The sequence below is a fragment of the Lepus europaeus genome, chromosome 12 (assembly GCF_033115175.1).
Source record: "Lepus europaeus isolate LE1 chromosome 12, mLepTim1.pri, whole genome shotgun sequence".
Lineage (NCBI taxonomy): Eukaryota > Metazoa > Chordata > Mammalia > Lagomorpha > Leporidae > Lepus > Lepus europaeus.
The window spans coordinates 91,486,165-91,501,079 of NC_084838.1; the positions used below are offsets into that span (position 1 = coordinate 91,486,165).

General features: G+C 56.0%; 1 protein-coding gene across 2 annotated transcripts; it reads right to left on the reverse strand.

Moving 5' to 3' along the window:
- Positions 1-516: 516 nt before the first annotated feature.
- Positions 517-13,768, reverse strand: CARD19 (caspase recruitment domain family member 19). 2 transcript variants are annotated; one of them, XM_062208508.1, is made up of 6 exons: positions 13,684-13,768; positions 4,898-5,040; positions 2,859-3,012; positions 1,643-1,702; positions 1,402-1,473; positions 517-791 (listed from the first exon to the last, which is right to left on the reverse strand). In XM_062208508.1, the coding sequence occupies exons 1-6, from the start codon at positions 13,688-13,690 to the stop codon at positions 676-678; spliced, it is 552 nt and encodes a 183-aa protein (XP_062064492.1). In that variant the 5' UTR covers positions 13,691-13,768; the 3' UTR covers positions 517-675. The 2 variants fall into 2 exon arrangements, with proteins under 2 accessions (XP_062064492.1, XP_062064493.1); XM_062208509.1 differs by lacking the exon at positions 1,643-1,702.
- Between the last annotated feature and the right edge of the window lie 1,147 nt (positions 13,769-14,915).

Below are 14,915 nucleotides of genomic sequence, written 5' to 3' on the forward strand. Positions count from 1 at the left end.
CTGGTAAGGAGGGGTCGAGGGGTCTCCTTGGACAGTCGGGGGGAAGGGAACAAAGAAGGGGTGACCTAACATCCGGTCCCCCTTTTACTAGCTGAGTGACGCCCCCTGGGCCTCGGGGTTCCCATCAGGAGAGCTAACAGCCCCACCTGCTGGGTGAGTGGTGAGGGCTCAGTGCAACCTCGGGGGGGAGCTCACAGCTGCTGGGTCCCCACTGGTGTCCCCCTGGAAATGGCCGTGGGGAGGGGCTAGCCAGCCCGTTCTTGCCACCTGGCAGAGATAGCAGGGAAGGCTCAGCGGGGAGTCTGGGGGAGGATGGGGTGCAGGACTGATGGGGGAGGGGAGGGAACCTCTGAGAGGAAGGGGATGTGGGGGGAGGACAGTATGAGAGAGGAATATGGGGTGGGCGAGCTCCCACGGTGGATGTCCTGCCCTAAGGGCTGGACTCCCCAGTAGCTGCCGAATCAGACACACCCAGAATCATCTAGAAAACCCCTGAGACCAGGGAGAGAGCGCGGCTGAGAGGACGTGAACATTTAATATCATTAAGCACCTTGTAGGGAGAAGGCGATACGCTTCTTACAGGAGTTATAAATAATGAAACACACGTAGAAAAGGAGGCGCCGGGCCCCGCAGGCACAGGGCCTCTTTGGTGGAGCGGTGGGCGGTCTGTGGCCGTCAGAGGCCCCCCAGGTCATCTGCTAGGAAGGCTAGCAGGTAGCGGCTGACGTGCCTGTCGATGATGACTGGCGAGAAGCCGAGGAGGCGCCGGGCCCCCGGCAGCCCCCTGGAGTCTGGAGACAGAGGGAGGAGAAGGCTCAGGAACTGCCTGGAAGGGGCCCTGTGTTCCGGCCTGGCCCGGAGCCCTGGGAGCTGGGGCAGGTGGGTGTTGGCACCACCACCCCTACCCGCTCTGGCTCGTCCAGAGTGGCGTGTGAACCTTCCATCCTGCCCCGTGTGGGCTGCAGGCGAGGCCGGCACCCCACACCCAGCCGCTCTTCCCAGCAGGAGAAATCCATGAGAGAAGGGAGGGGGCGCCCGCGGGCTGTGGCCTTGGCAGCCAGGCCCTGTGGGAAGAGACCTGCTCAAGGCCACAGGTGTGACAGGCCTTCAGAGCCCTCCCCCTCCTGAGAAGTCACCATTTCCTGACCTCTGGGAGCCGCAGGGGCTGCAGAGGGCTGGGGGGGCTCCATCGACCCTCCTTCCCACAACCCCTGCAAGGTGGGGCCTGACACCGTCCCACGGCAGTGAGGAAACCGAGGAGCGAAGAGGCCAAGGGGCCCCGATGTCCAGAGTTTGGGGTGCTCTCTCAGCAGCCCTGGCCGGTGGCCGAGGGAAGCAGCCAGGTGGTGTTGGGGGGGGACCCACTCTGCTGGCGGTCTGGGAGGGCCCACTTGCACCCACCTGGTGGGCAGCAGTAGAGGAGGAGCGCCAGGCCTGCGGCCAGGCCCAAGCCCGCCAGGAAGCTCATGGGTCCTGGGGAGAAACAAGTGTGAACAGGGCCCCCCTCCTGTGCCAGCCAGCAAGCACCTTGGGGGTCTGTCCACCGAGAGAAAGCCAGGAAAGGAGCCCGACTTGGGATGCAGAAGCCCCAGGCAGAGACGAGAGAGAGACAGAGACAGAGAGGGGGCAGCGGGGGCGTTACCCCTGTCACTCAGCTCATGGCTCTCGCGGCCCCAGTCGAGCTCTGTGCAATCTGAGTTCTCTGGAAACAAAATCACAGGGCATGGTTAGTTGTGGGTTGCCAGGGAGCCAGGGGGTCATCCCAACGGGAAGCCCAAGACTGCTGCCACCTCCTGGGGCCAGGGGGCCCCATCTGGTCCTTGCGTGGACATACACGGCACCAGGCCAGCCAGGCTTGGCAGGGGGAGGCCCCAGAGGCCCCTGGACTTTGGGGTTTTCTCCTTTGGTCTAGCTCCTGTGCTCAGGGAGCTATGGGTAGGGGGAGGGGAGAGCGTCATTCCTGGGGGTGTGGGCACAGGGCACTGTGCACGGACCAAACTTCACTGTTGAGGGCCCAACTGCTGACAGCGTGGGGGCTGCCTCCCCAGGTACAGCTCAGCAGGGCTCCTCCGCCCCACACCCCCTGTGGGGCCTCTCCTGCAGGCTAACCTGCTGCATAGGCCTGGGGGCCAGCTGGGGGGCCAAGGTGCTTTGCCTCCCTCCAGCAGGGCCATGGCTTGGCCCCAGGTGTGCTTTGGAAGACCCCATGGAGCAAGGTCTGGGGAGGCCTCTTTGGGGTCCTCTTAGTGGCGTGACTGGAGGCACCTATGGCTCTAGCCCCTCCTCCAGGAACCTGAGCACAGCGCCTCTGATCCGGGTCACTCTCCCAGCTTGCTGCGCTCTCCCTGGTGCAGCAGCTCAGAGGATCGCAGACCCTTGGGACCCACCCTCCTGAGTGGAGCACACTGCCTGGGTACAAGGCCCTCCAAACCCAAATGCATGAGCCTGTGGCCTGCCACCATGCCTGGAGCTCCGTGCAGAGCCCACGTGTGCACAGGCTGGCTATGGTGAACGGTAGGGGTGGTCACTCGGGGCTGCTGTCCTTGATGCATGAAGGGGTTCCCACGAGGGAGTCTGGGAAAGGAAGGTAGGACCAGACATGAGGATGTCATCTCCTGTGTGGAAACTGACAGGAGACAGAGACAGAGAACAAGACAGAAGAAGAGACGGAGACTCAAGGGAGACGTCTGCATTGCCTGCATGTGTCTCCCCGGGAAGGCATAGGCTGGTCCCTGGGTGTGGCTCCGAGACGGCCGCCCAGGCCTGGGCGCCTGCACACGCACACACACACACACACGGGTAGAGAGGACGCCCACATTGCCCAGAGCTGGAGTGCGGCTCGGGGGACAGGGACTTACGCAGAGCCTGGCGGCTGGGCAGGAGGCCATGCAGTGGCTGGGCGTGGATGTACAGGGCGCGGTAGAACTCCTGGCAGTCTCGCTCGCCGCTGTGCTGCAGGTGGCTCAGGAGGTCGCAGAGCCGCAGGCGCAGGGATGCCTTGGGGTTCCGGAACTGGGGGAGAGAGAGGGGCACAAGGGGAAATCAGGCTGGTGGGGGGCAGCCATGGGTCAGGGTGGGGTGCTGGGGTCAGACCCCCTAGCCTTAGCTTCCTCATTGAGAGGCAGCACATCGACTGATCGTCTCCACTCCCTGTGGGGTGGGAAGCTGAGGCCTGGAGAGACCATAAAGCATGCCACTTAGCGTGGTGTTCTGTGTGTCCTGGGCAGGTTGCGTCACCCCTCTGAGAACTGGCTTATTCATTTGTAAAACAATAATAACGAACCTGTGTGATAGGACTGTTATAGAGAATTAATGAGGTGATGGCACAATAGGATAGCTTCTACTATTTTTCTGCCTATACAAACATGATTCAAGTATTTAAAAGTAAGTTGGGAAAAGACCAGGCTCTTCTGGTGTGTTTGATGGACAAATGTGTGGTTCTGAAGGTCAGGTGGCACTCAGCCTTGACCTTGTGGACCAGTAGACTGGCTGGTGCTGCCCCCTGGTGGCAGTGTGCCATTCTACATGGCTACGGGGAACTGGAACTAGACGGCAATAGCACAGAAGCTCTTAAGGCAGGTGCAGTGAGGAACCGGGTGTGTGCATGAATTGCTTCCTCTTTGTTCCTATAAACATCTGAAACTTTTCAAAACTAAAAAAATGCAAACATATTAGACTTTTAATTTTGTGACTGACAGGGAACAAGAGGCCGGAGGTGGTGGCATGAGCCAAAGTGAGCCAGGGGCTGGTGGGACAGGCAGGGCCTGCCCAAAGCTCTTATCCGTGTCCTGAAACTTGAGGCCCTCAAGGTTCCCCAACACTGGAAGGCCCAGGAACTGCCAGTGTGGCACATAGAGGCTGGGGCTGTGAGACGCCCTGCACCTTCCCACGTAACGGGACAGGCTCAGGGTGCAGCCTGTAGCCTGACCTCCTTGCCCTGAGAGCCATGCAGGCAACTGCACAGCAGGCAGTAGGGGCCTCCTCTGTAAAGTGGGGCAGTGACCGCAGCAACTCACAGCGCCCTCTGTTGGGGAGGACCCGCAACTGCCGTTCACTCGCTCACCTGTCCTCACCATAGCCTGCACACAGGGCTCCTAGGCCTGTGACACACGTCGGGACACTGAGCCTCTCTCAGCATGGCTTCCAGGTCAGGGTGAGACAGGGTCAGCACCTGCCCACCTGGAGCCGCCTGTCCGCCTGTCCGCCTGTCCGCACAGCCGGCACCATTCTCCAGCCACAAATTTTAAATACAACCAGAAGCCTAAGGAGAGCCCAGCAAGATGCCCAAAGAGCAGTAAAGGAATGTTGTACCCCAAGCTCCCTGCTCCCCCCAGTCTCTAGAAGTACAAGCCTCGCCTCTACTGCTGCACTGTGCAGAATACGTGGAGGCAGCCTTGCTGCCACATTCGTGCACCCCGATTCCCGATGGGGAGCTCCACGTGAAGCTGCCTTCATAAACTCTGCCTCCCACGGAGCTTCCTTCTTTTCCTGGTCTCACGACTCCGTCCTGCGCTTCTTCCACCACCAGACACGCATGGAGAAATGAAGACGAAGTGGAAGCGGTGTTCTTCAGGCCAGGTCTGATGCTGTGCAGCAAGGCCCAGGCCCCAGCTTCCCCTCCGCTCCCCTCCAGGTCTTGTACTGCTGTGTGGTGTGTGTGCCAGGTGCTGTCACGTGTGGTTTCCTGCAGCCTTCCCACAACTCAGCTAGGGGCCCACAAGCCCGGTGATCCGTGAAGAGACTGGGTGCAGAGAAGCTGACGTTCTGGGCTTGTTTTGGGTCCCCCCAAACAGGCGGTTCCAAGCTCGGGCAGCCCTCGTGCCTAGGGCCAGGTGTGTCACCTTCAGCGCCATCCCCTGAGAGGCACCCCAGGCACCCCCCCTCACCTCCTCAGCACCTTTTCCGCCTGCTTGTCGGTGAGGATCTGTGGGTAGTAGCGGTTCAGCTGCAGGATGATCCTGTCTACCTGCTGCTCGCTCAGGCGCCCATGGCCTGTCAGGAAGGGTGTGTCCTGCACCAGGCGGTCGCAGTAGGTCTGATCTGGAACACACGTGGGAGCAGAGCGTGAGCCACACCTGTGGTGGCCTCTCCAGAGGATGCACCCAGGGGATCACAGACAACCCAGCCCACACAGGGGTGCGGCACACAGCGAGAACTGTTCCCACCCGAAGGCAGAAGTGTGCAGGTGCAGCGGGAAGCCCCTCCTCCGGCCCCTCAGCAATGCCCAAGAGCGTATCACAGAAAATAAACTCAGAGGGGCAGAGCATCTGCTTTCCCCGGGGCTGCCCATAGGGCCATCTGGAAATGGCTAGGGCCTCGGGAGTCCTCTGTAGCTCCCACAGCCACAGCCACAGAGAGGCCGGGCTCAGGGGCCCGTGCTGGCATCTCAGGGGACACAGCACGTCAGTGGGGCTGCCAGTGCTCCCAGGAACAGCAAATCAGAGAGGCTTTCTCAGGAACGGAAATGTGTATGTGTGTGTGTGTGTGTGTGTTTTCTGTTTTTTCAGAATCACATGAAGGCATCATCAGTGCATCTTCTTTCCCATTACGATTGTTCCTTAGAAGGATGTGTCTTAAGAGCAGATGTGGGTGGGGGAAACACAAGATCCAACAGGTGCACTGCCTCCCATTTATGGCTCATGTACACAGGGCTGATGGGGGGCACATTATAGGAGCACGATTTTTGTATGTGATTAAGGTTAGGTTGGTATCAATTCAAATTAGAGTGTTATTATTTTAGGATACTGTATGCATCTTCATGCTAACCACAGGAAAATATCTATAGAATATATACGCCAAAAGATGTCACTACAAAAAAAAAAAAATCAGTCACCATTTGGGATGCCCACATCCCATCCTGGAGTGCCTAGTTCAAGTCCTGACCACTCTGCTTCTGATCTAGCTTCCTGTTAATAGACACCTTGGGGAGCAGCAGGTGATGGCTCAAGTGCCTGGGTCCCTACCACCTACATGGAAGATGCTCCTGGCTTCAGCCTGGCTCAGCTTTGGCTGTTGTGGACACTTGGGGAGTGAACCAGTGGATGGAAGATTGCCCTCTCCCTTTGTGTCTTGCCTTCTAAATTTAAAAAAAAAAAAAATTAAAGCAACTAAACACGTAAGGCAGCAGTAATGGAGAAAATGAAGGTCTAAAAAGCTATAGGACATGGGGCCGGCACTGTGGCATAGCAGATGAAGCTGCCACCTGCAGCACCAGCATCCCATATGGGCACCGGTTTGAGTCCCAGCTGCTCCTCTTCTGATCCAGCTCTCTGCTATGGCCTGGGAAAGCAGTAGAAGATGGCCCAAGTCCTTGAACCCCTGCACCTGCATTGGAGACCCAGAGGAAGCTCCTGGCTCCTTGCTTCGGATCAGCCCAGCTCAGGCCGTTGTGGCCACCTGGGGAGTGAGCCAGAGGATGGAAGACCTCCCCACCCCCCCACCCCCGTCTCTCCTTCTCTCTGTGTAACTCTGACTTTCAAATAAATAACACCCCCCCCCCAAAAAAAAAAAACCTATAGGACATAGAGAAAACAAACAGCAAAATGGAAGAAATAAGTCATTCTTTATCAACAACTATTTTCAATCTAAATAGGTTAAAAGGCAAAAATTGGCAGAATTGTTTTTTAAAATTGCTTTTTAAGAAAGGACCCAACTATTTACTATATACAAAAGATTCACTTTAGAAAGTGAAAGTCTGGGGGCTGGCACTGTGGCACAGTGGGAAAAGCCGCCACCTGCAGTGCTGGCATCCCATATGGGTGCCAGTTCAAGACCCAGTTGCTCCACTTCCTATCCAGTTCTCTGCTATGGCTTGGGAAAACAGTAGAAGATGGCAGATGCCAGATCTCTCTCTCTCTGCCTCTGCCTTTGTGTAACTCTGCCTTTCAAATAAATAAATAAATATTTTTAAAAAAAAGTATAGGGAAAAAATGCTCATACAAACTGTGGCCAAAAGAGAGAGGTGGCTATACTAATATCAAATAGAACATTTAGAAAAAAAAATAAACTGCTACAAGTTTTTTTTTTTAAATTACATTGCATAAAAGGGTCAAGTCACCAAGACTATATAATAATTGTAAACACATACACAACAAATATCAGATGCCCAAAATACACTAAACAATCACTAACAGCACTGATGGGAGAAACAGACAGCTCTACAATAGAGGGAGACTTCAATACACTAGTTTTAAAAGTAGAACAACCAGACAGAAGATTAACAAAGAGGACTTGAACACCATCACAAATCAATTATGCTTTAGACTTGGACTGAATACCCCACCCAACAGCAGAGAACACACATTTTTCTCAAATGCATCTGGAGCATCCTCCAGGACAGACCACAGAACAAGTCAGGCCACTAAATGAGGCTCAATATATTTTAAAAGACCTTTTTTTTTTTCCCTATACCTGTTTTTCATTTTATTTGAAAGGCAGAGAAGGAGAGAGAGATCTTCCATCTGCTGGTTCATACTCCCAAGTGCCCACAACAGCCTGCGATGAGCTAAGCTAAAGCCAGTAACTAGGAACTCCATCCAGATCTCCCACGTGGGTGGCAGGGACCCAAGTACTTGAGCTATCATCTTTGGCTTCTCAGGGTATCAGTGAGCTGGCAGCCAGCATCGGAAGTGCAGCCATGACTTGAACTCGGGCACTATGACACGGAATGCTGGCGTCCCAAGCAGTGTCTTAAGCTCTGTACTAAATGCTCATCCCCAAAGGATTTTCCTAATCACACAGAAAGAAGCTATAAATTCACAAATGTGTGGAAATTAAACAACTGAGGGTCAAAGAAGACATAACAGGGAAGTTACAGAATACCTTGAGACAAATGACCACACACACACACACACACATACAACACAGCACAACCTAAGAGATGCAGCGAATGGAAGGCTGAGATGGAACATTATAGCTGTAAATGCATACAACTAAGAAAAGACCTCAAATCAATAATTTAAAATTACACCTTAACTAGCAAAAGAAGACCTAATCTAGCAGAAGGAAAATAATAATAATAATAAAGACTAAAGGAAGGGCAAACTAAACCTAAAGCTAATGGAAGGAAGGAAATAATAAAAACTAAAGATAAATGAAAGGAGAGAAGACTTACAACAGAGAAAATTAACAAAACCAAAAGTTGACTCTTGGAAAGGAGCAAGAAACTTATAGCGAGACTAAAAAAAAAAAAAAAAGCAGAGAAGACTCAAATTACTAGTATCAGAAATAGAAGTGAGGGCCGGCGCCGCGGCTCACTAGGCTAATCCTCTGCCTTGCGACGCCGGCACACCGGGTTCTAGTCCCGGTCGGGGCACTGGATTCTGTCCCGGTTGTCCCTCTTCCAGGCCAGCTCTCTGCTGTGGCCCGGGAGTGCAGTGGAGGATGGCCCAGGTGCTTGGGCCCTGCACCCCATGGGAGACCAGGAGAAGCACCTGGCTCCTGCCATCGGATCAGCGCGGTGCGCCGGCCGCAGCACGCCAGCCACGGCGGCCATTGGAGGGTGAACAACGGCAAAAGGAAGACCTTTCTCTCTGTCTCTCTCTCTCTCACTGTCCACTCTGCCTCTCAAAAAAAAAAAAAAAAAAAAAAAGAAATAGAAGTGAGAACATCACTATAAATGTTATTGAAGTTAAAAGAATTTAAGAGAATCTTATCAATATTTGTATACAACAAATTAAGCAACTTAAATAAAATAGAAAAATTCCTAAAAAAAAAAAAACCCACAATGTACCAAAATTAAACAATCCAGAAGTAGAAAAATCTCAACAGACCCATAGCTAATGGAGATTATATCGGTACAAAATTATCTCAAGAATGAAAGCTTGGGAACATATGGCTTTGCTGATGAATTCCACTAAATATCTGAAGAACCAACATCAGTCCTTCCTAAACTCATAAAATTAAAAAGGAACATTTCATAAATAAACAAGTAAAATCATACCAAAATGATTACTATGTAAAATGATACCAAATCAGCCAAAGATATTACAAAAACATTAAACTACAAACCAATACCCCTTATAAATATCGATGCAAAAATCTTCAACTAAATACTAGCAAACCAAATTCAGCAGCATATGTTTTTGGAGATTTAATTTATTTATTTGAAAAGCAGAGAGAGGGAGAGAAGGGAGGGAGAGAGACATAGAGAGAGAGAGATGTCTTCCATCCACTGGTTCACTCCCCAGTGGCCACGATGGCCAGGGCTGAGTGAGGCTAAAACCAGGAGCCAGGGACTCCCACTGAGCGGGCGGCAGGGGCTCAAGCACCTGGGCCATTTGCTGCTTCTCCAGGTGCATCAGCAGAGAGCCGGACTGGAGGCACAGCTGCTGGGACCCAAACTGGTGCTGGCACTGCAAGTGGTGGCTTAACCCCCTGCACCACAATGCCGGCCCCACAGAACAGTCTTTAAAAAGAACAAAATGGGACCAGCACTGCGGTGTAGCAGATAAAGCTGCTTCTTGCAGGGCCAGCATCCCACATATGGGCACCATTTCAAGACCTGGCTGCTCCACTTCTGATCCGGCTCCCTGCTAATGTACCTGGGAAAGCAGTAGAGGATGGCCCAAGTGCTTGGGGTTCTGCACCCACGTGGGAGACCTAGAAGAAGCTCCTGGTCCTCGCTTTGGCCTGACCTAGTCTCTATCATTGTGAAGTGAACCAGTGGATGGTAGATCTCTCTCTGTCCCTCTATCTCTCAGTAACTCTGTCTTTAAAAATAAATCTTTTGGGGTTGACGCTATGGCGTAGTGGGTAAAGCTGCTGCCTGCAGTGCCAGCATCCCATATGGGCGCTGGTTCAAGTCATGGTAGCTCCACCTCTGATCCAGCTCTCTGCTATGGCCTGGGAAAGCAGTGGAAGATGGCCCAAGTCCTTGGGCCCCTATACCTACGTGGGACCTGGATCAGCCCAGCTCTACTGTTGCAGCCATTTGGGGAGCGAACCAGCAGATGGAAGACTTCTCTCTCTCTGTCTCTCCCTTCCTCTTCCTCTCTGTAAACTAAAACTGTTATTATTTAAAAATAAAGTCTGGGGGTGGGCACTGTGGCTGCTGCTTGTGATACCCACATCCCTTTCTGGAGTGATGGGTTTGAGTCCCAGCTACTCCATGCTTCTGAACCAGCCTCCTGCTAATGTGCATGGGAAGCAGCAGATGATGGACCAAGTGCTTGAGCCCCCACCCATCAGGAGAGAGACCCAGATGAAGTTCCAGGCTCACGACTTTGTTCTGGACCAGATCTGATTGTTACAAGCATCTGGGGAGTGAACCAGGGGTTGGAAGATCTCTCTTTCTCAGTCACTCTGCCTTTCAAATAAACAAATAAATATCTTAAAAAAAGATTTTTGGAAAATCTCATTACTGAATTTCAAAGGAAAAATGGGGCTCACAGAAGGCAGATCAACCCCTGGGTTGGGCTGGGATTACCCAAGGGCATAGAGGTACTTCCTGGAGGGATGGAAAAGCTCTGTTTTGAATCTGCTGTGCTTATGGAACATTTGTCAAAACGCACCAAATGCGTGCTAACAATGAGCGCATCAGATGTCAGTACACTCCTCCTCATGACAGCCTTGACTGTGTATAACACAGGGTCACCACATGGGACAGGTGAGCCCTCTCTGGCTTTAGCCACAGGCTGGACTCAGGAGGCTGCTCCTCTTCCTCTGTCCCCGCCTTCCCCTGGGCTGTCTCTGGACTTCTGAACTCTCCCGCCCCAGGGATCAGACAGCATACCCCTCCCCAGGGGCTCTTGGTGTAGGAGAGGGGGCTGCAGTCCCCTAGTGACCCCACAGACACCTGTCATCCAGAGAACAATGGGGCTGTCCTGGTTCATGGTCACTGCCTCCCATACCCACATTGAAGCTCTCTGACCACTAATCAGATCATCTGCTTCAGGCCATCACCATGGGTACAGAGGGAGCAGCAAGGGGCTGAGCCTCCGACGGCCGATGGGGAAGACAGCCTCGCCAGCAGCCCACCACAGTGCAGTGGTCTCGTACAGGGAGGCCCTGCACGGGGCTGCACAGCAGGCTCATGGGTAGTTGGGCTCCACCGCCTGCAGCCTCTCTTTTCAGAGTGAAGGTGAATCATCGTCAAGTTCACAGGGCAAACCCATGTGCCAGCACTCTGTGGGCGCAACCCCCTCCGCTACCCGCTTCTTCCCACCAGCTCTGCAGTGTAAGCTTGACCACCACCCCCAATTTCAGAGGGGAAACTGAGGCAGAGCGGGGCAGTGAGATACCTGCCCGAGACTGCAGTCAGCTAGTGACAGATCCAAGGTGGGGACCAGCCACAGCAGTGTCGCAAGCCTCCCCTGCCCTTCTAGCCAACACACTAATTACCACGGTGTAATCGGCTCTCTGCCAGACCAAGAGCTGGACCAAGGTTGTCTGTCCAGCGCTGCCTCCCCAGCGTCTGCTGTGCCCTGTGCACAGGGCTGGGCACACAGTAGGCATTCACAAAAGGATTCTGGAATAGCTTGAGCCAGGTCCAAGACCGAGGGCTGCTGGTGGATGGCAGCTGGCACCCTGAGCCGCTAGCCTGGCGGGGCCTCCGCTGCCCACAAGCTGTGAGTCACTGCAGTCCTGAGTCACCCACAGCCCTGAGTCACCTGGCATGGGCAGTGCAGCCCAGGGCTCTGCACTTCCTGTACAAGTCACTGCAAAGCACAGAACACAAGCAAGGAACCCGCCTCGGTGCCAGGCCTTAGTGGACAGGCTGAGGGCGGGCTCACTGCACAAACCTGCAGAGCCTTTGCCCAGCCCCACGTGCTCCCTTCTCGCCCACCTGGCGCCAGCAGTATGGCCCCCGGCGCTGTCACCCCAACATCAACCTCCTCTTCAGCCCGCAAACAAGTCCTCAGCCTGGCCTTTGGGGCCCTGAGGAAGCTGGCCCTACCTGTCCTCAACCGGCCCCTGAGGTCACCGAGTCTTCCTGGCTGGCAGCCCCTACCCCTGCCACACTGCCAGGAAGCCCCACCCCAGGCCGACAATTACGGGTTCATGCAGTTCTCACTGTTAATCCCCGCTCGGTCGCTGTCCTGCCGAAGAGGCCTCTCACCGGGGCTGGACACTTCCGCATCAACCTCCCCTCCCAAATCTTTTCCACAAGCCCCTCCTGGCCCAGCTCCCACCCGTCTGGCGAGGATCACTGGTAACTTGCCGAGCGCCAGCCCTGTGTGCTGCAGGTGTCGGCTTACACAGCTCGCTGGCAGCCAGAGCCCCCGGTCAATGCACAAGGGGGGGGGGGCACTGACCCCAGGAGACTATGGGTCTGCAGCCTTGCAGGGCTGCCCACCTGACCTTCCCCAGGCCCGCATTCTATGGGCCTCAGTACAACCTGAACATGAAGGGTTGTGAGCAGTGTGTAGAGGCCCAGCGAGCAGATGGCAGGGAGAAAGGGGAGGGCACTGTGTCCGAAGTCTGGGCCTTCAGGGCGCCTGCCGGCCGGTGGCCTCTCGGCTGAGGGTCCCTTCCTGCAGAGAGCCTTCTCTGACTGCCAGCTCCTCCGAGGTGGGCCTGCCTTAGGCTCCGCCCACACCCAGCCCCTGGGCCGGGCCTCCTTGGAGCTGTGTGTGTCCCACGCATCCTGATGAACTTGCTAAGGGAGCTGGGAAGCAGGGGCCTAGGCATGGGTGCCAGGGCCAGGACTCTCATCCTGGCCCTACCACCAACCAGCCAGGTGCCCAGGGCACTTGTACACACATATGCTCTCCCAGGTCTGGTGAACAGTGGGTGCTCAGAATTAGCAACCACGAACACAAAAGGTCCAGAGAGATGACAAGGACAGCAAGTGGCAACTGGGCCCTCCTCTGCCTGGAATCCTGGAAGGCACCAGGTTCTAGCCCTGCAGAACCCAATTTGTGTGCAGGTCTCGGGCCCAGAATCCAGGGAGCACCAGAAAGACTAGCAACTTCCAGGGCCACCCTAATCCCTGGACCACCTTAAGTGTTTTGTGCCTCGTGGGCAGGCCCTAAGGAGTGAGCTGCGGCTTCTGAGAGCTCCCAACATCCCTCAATGGCGCTGCCATGGGGTCAGTCACCTGCCCATCATCCCGATGGGCTTCCCCCACATGGGAAGGTCCACAGAGTTGGGTCACCTGCTTAGCTGGGACCAAGAGCTAAGTGGGCATGGGGAGGACCCCAGTCCAAAGAGGCCCTGGGTGGGGGAGAGGGTGGCTGAGTTCACTCTGTCCCCATTCCGCTCGATCTGTCGGGGGCCAGGGGATGCAACTTGGGGTGGGGGGTCTCCGTAGGCTTCGAGTGAGTGGGAGGAGCCAGATGACCGCAGACCACAAACTCAGTGTCTGCCCAGCAGGCATCCTCGGGATGGCTGTGAGGATGAGTTCGAGTCTCCTGACAACAGCCCCTTCCAACACCGACCCGCCTACTGCTCCCTCACCTCTCATTCCACCTCGGGGGCCCCGAGCCCCACCCACCTCCCTTGCTCCCCCAGGTTCAATGCCGTCTCGGAGCACCCCGACCGCGACACAACTCCTGCTTCCCCAGGTACGATCCACCCCTCAATGCCCTGATCGTAGCCGCGCAGCCTGCGCCAGAGCCACCTGCGCGGGAGCCACCTGCGCCTCAGCCTCCTCAACCACACCTGGCGCCCCGCCCTCCGCGCCCGCCCCCGCCGCCGCCAAGGTCACTCGGCCCCATCGCCCGGTTCAAGCCCCGTGCCCACCTGTCATGGCGACGACGCGGCACCGCCCGTCGTCCCGGCTGTCCGCCCCTCGGTCGGCCGCCCGCCTCGGCTCCTTCGACCGCCGCCCGGCGGAGGCCTAGAGCCCCACCCCTTCCCTTCAGTCCCCGCCCAGCGGCGTCGGCTGCGTCGCCGCCGGGCTCTACCTCCCGCCCCTCATTCACAACACGCCCCCTCCGGCGTCTCCCGGCGTCCTCGTCGTCAGGGTTCTGCGCCCCGCCCCTCAGCCGAGACACACCTCTCTGGCGTCAGCCTCCGGCGCCGCCAGGGCGCTACGCCGCGCCCTTCGCCCAAGACACGTCTCCGCCGGCGGCGCCGCCTGGGCTCTAAGTCCCGCCCCTCACCGAAGACCGGCACCTCCGGCGTCCGCTCGGAGCGCGGAGTCCCGCCCCTCACTTAGTCCTCCCCTCACTCAAGTCCCGCCCCCGCAAGCTTCTCCAATAGCTGGCGCGCGTCTCTCAGGCCGCGCCCCCATGGTGAACCAGCCCCGTCTGACTCCACCCCTCCTGGTGGCCCGAGCGCTAGCGTAGGCTGCCTGCCCTACTCCAAGCTGCCGCGCCCCGCTGCCGGCGGGGAGGGTGAGACTCAGGGGGCACGGGACTTACCCAAGGTCATGCAGGTGGTCAGCCCTGGACAGAAGGCCAGTGGGGCGCAGGCGTCGTGTCGCAGCAGGTTAAGCCACCTTGGGATGCCAGCATCCTGTATCAGAGCTCCAGTTCCAGTCCCGGCTGCTTGGCTTCCGATTCAGCTTCCTGGGAAGACAGCTAATGGTGGCCCAAGAGCTTGGGTCCCTGCCACCCACATAGGAGACCCTCATGTAGTTCCTAGCCCAGCCCTGGCTGTTGTGGCCATTCAGGGAGTAAACTAGTCAGTAACTCACAGGGATCACTGGTCTGCCCTGGTGACCCTGACCAAGGGGGTCATTTAATCCGCCTGAGCCTCAGTTTCCCAAACTGTACAGAGTGACCTGGGACACTCCAGTTCTAGAAGCTCCCACTCGGGGCTCGTCCTGCGAGACCGGCACACTGCCAAGATGGTGGGGCGGCGGGGTTCTTAGACAAAAAGCACCGGAGACAAGTTTTGGTGAACATGTCTATTAACAATCAAGCACAAGCTTTTAGAGGGAGGCAGAAGGGTTGGGCAGTAGCTAGTTCAGGGCAACACTGATTCTATAGGATAGAGCCGATATTGGTGCCACTATGCTTCTCCAATCA

Excerpts from the sequence above, each read along its gene's own strand:
- CARD19 (XM_062208508.1), bottom strand. Across the intron at positions 3,013-4,897 it reads CCGACAAGCAGGCGGAAAAG|TTCCGGAACCCCAAGGCATC; the intron begins GTGCTGAGGAGG and ends TCTCTCCCCCAG. Across the intron at positions 1,703-2,858 it reads GCCCAGCCGCCAGGCTCTGC|AGAACTCAGATTGCACAGAG; the intron begins GTAAGTCCCTGT and ends TTTTGTTTCCAG.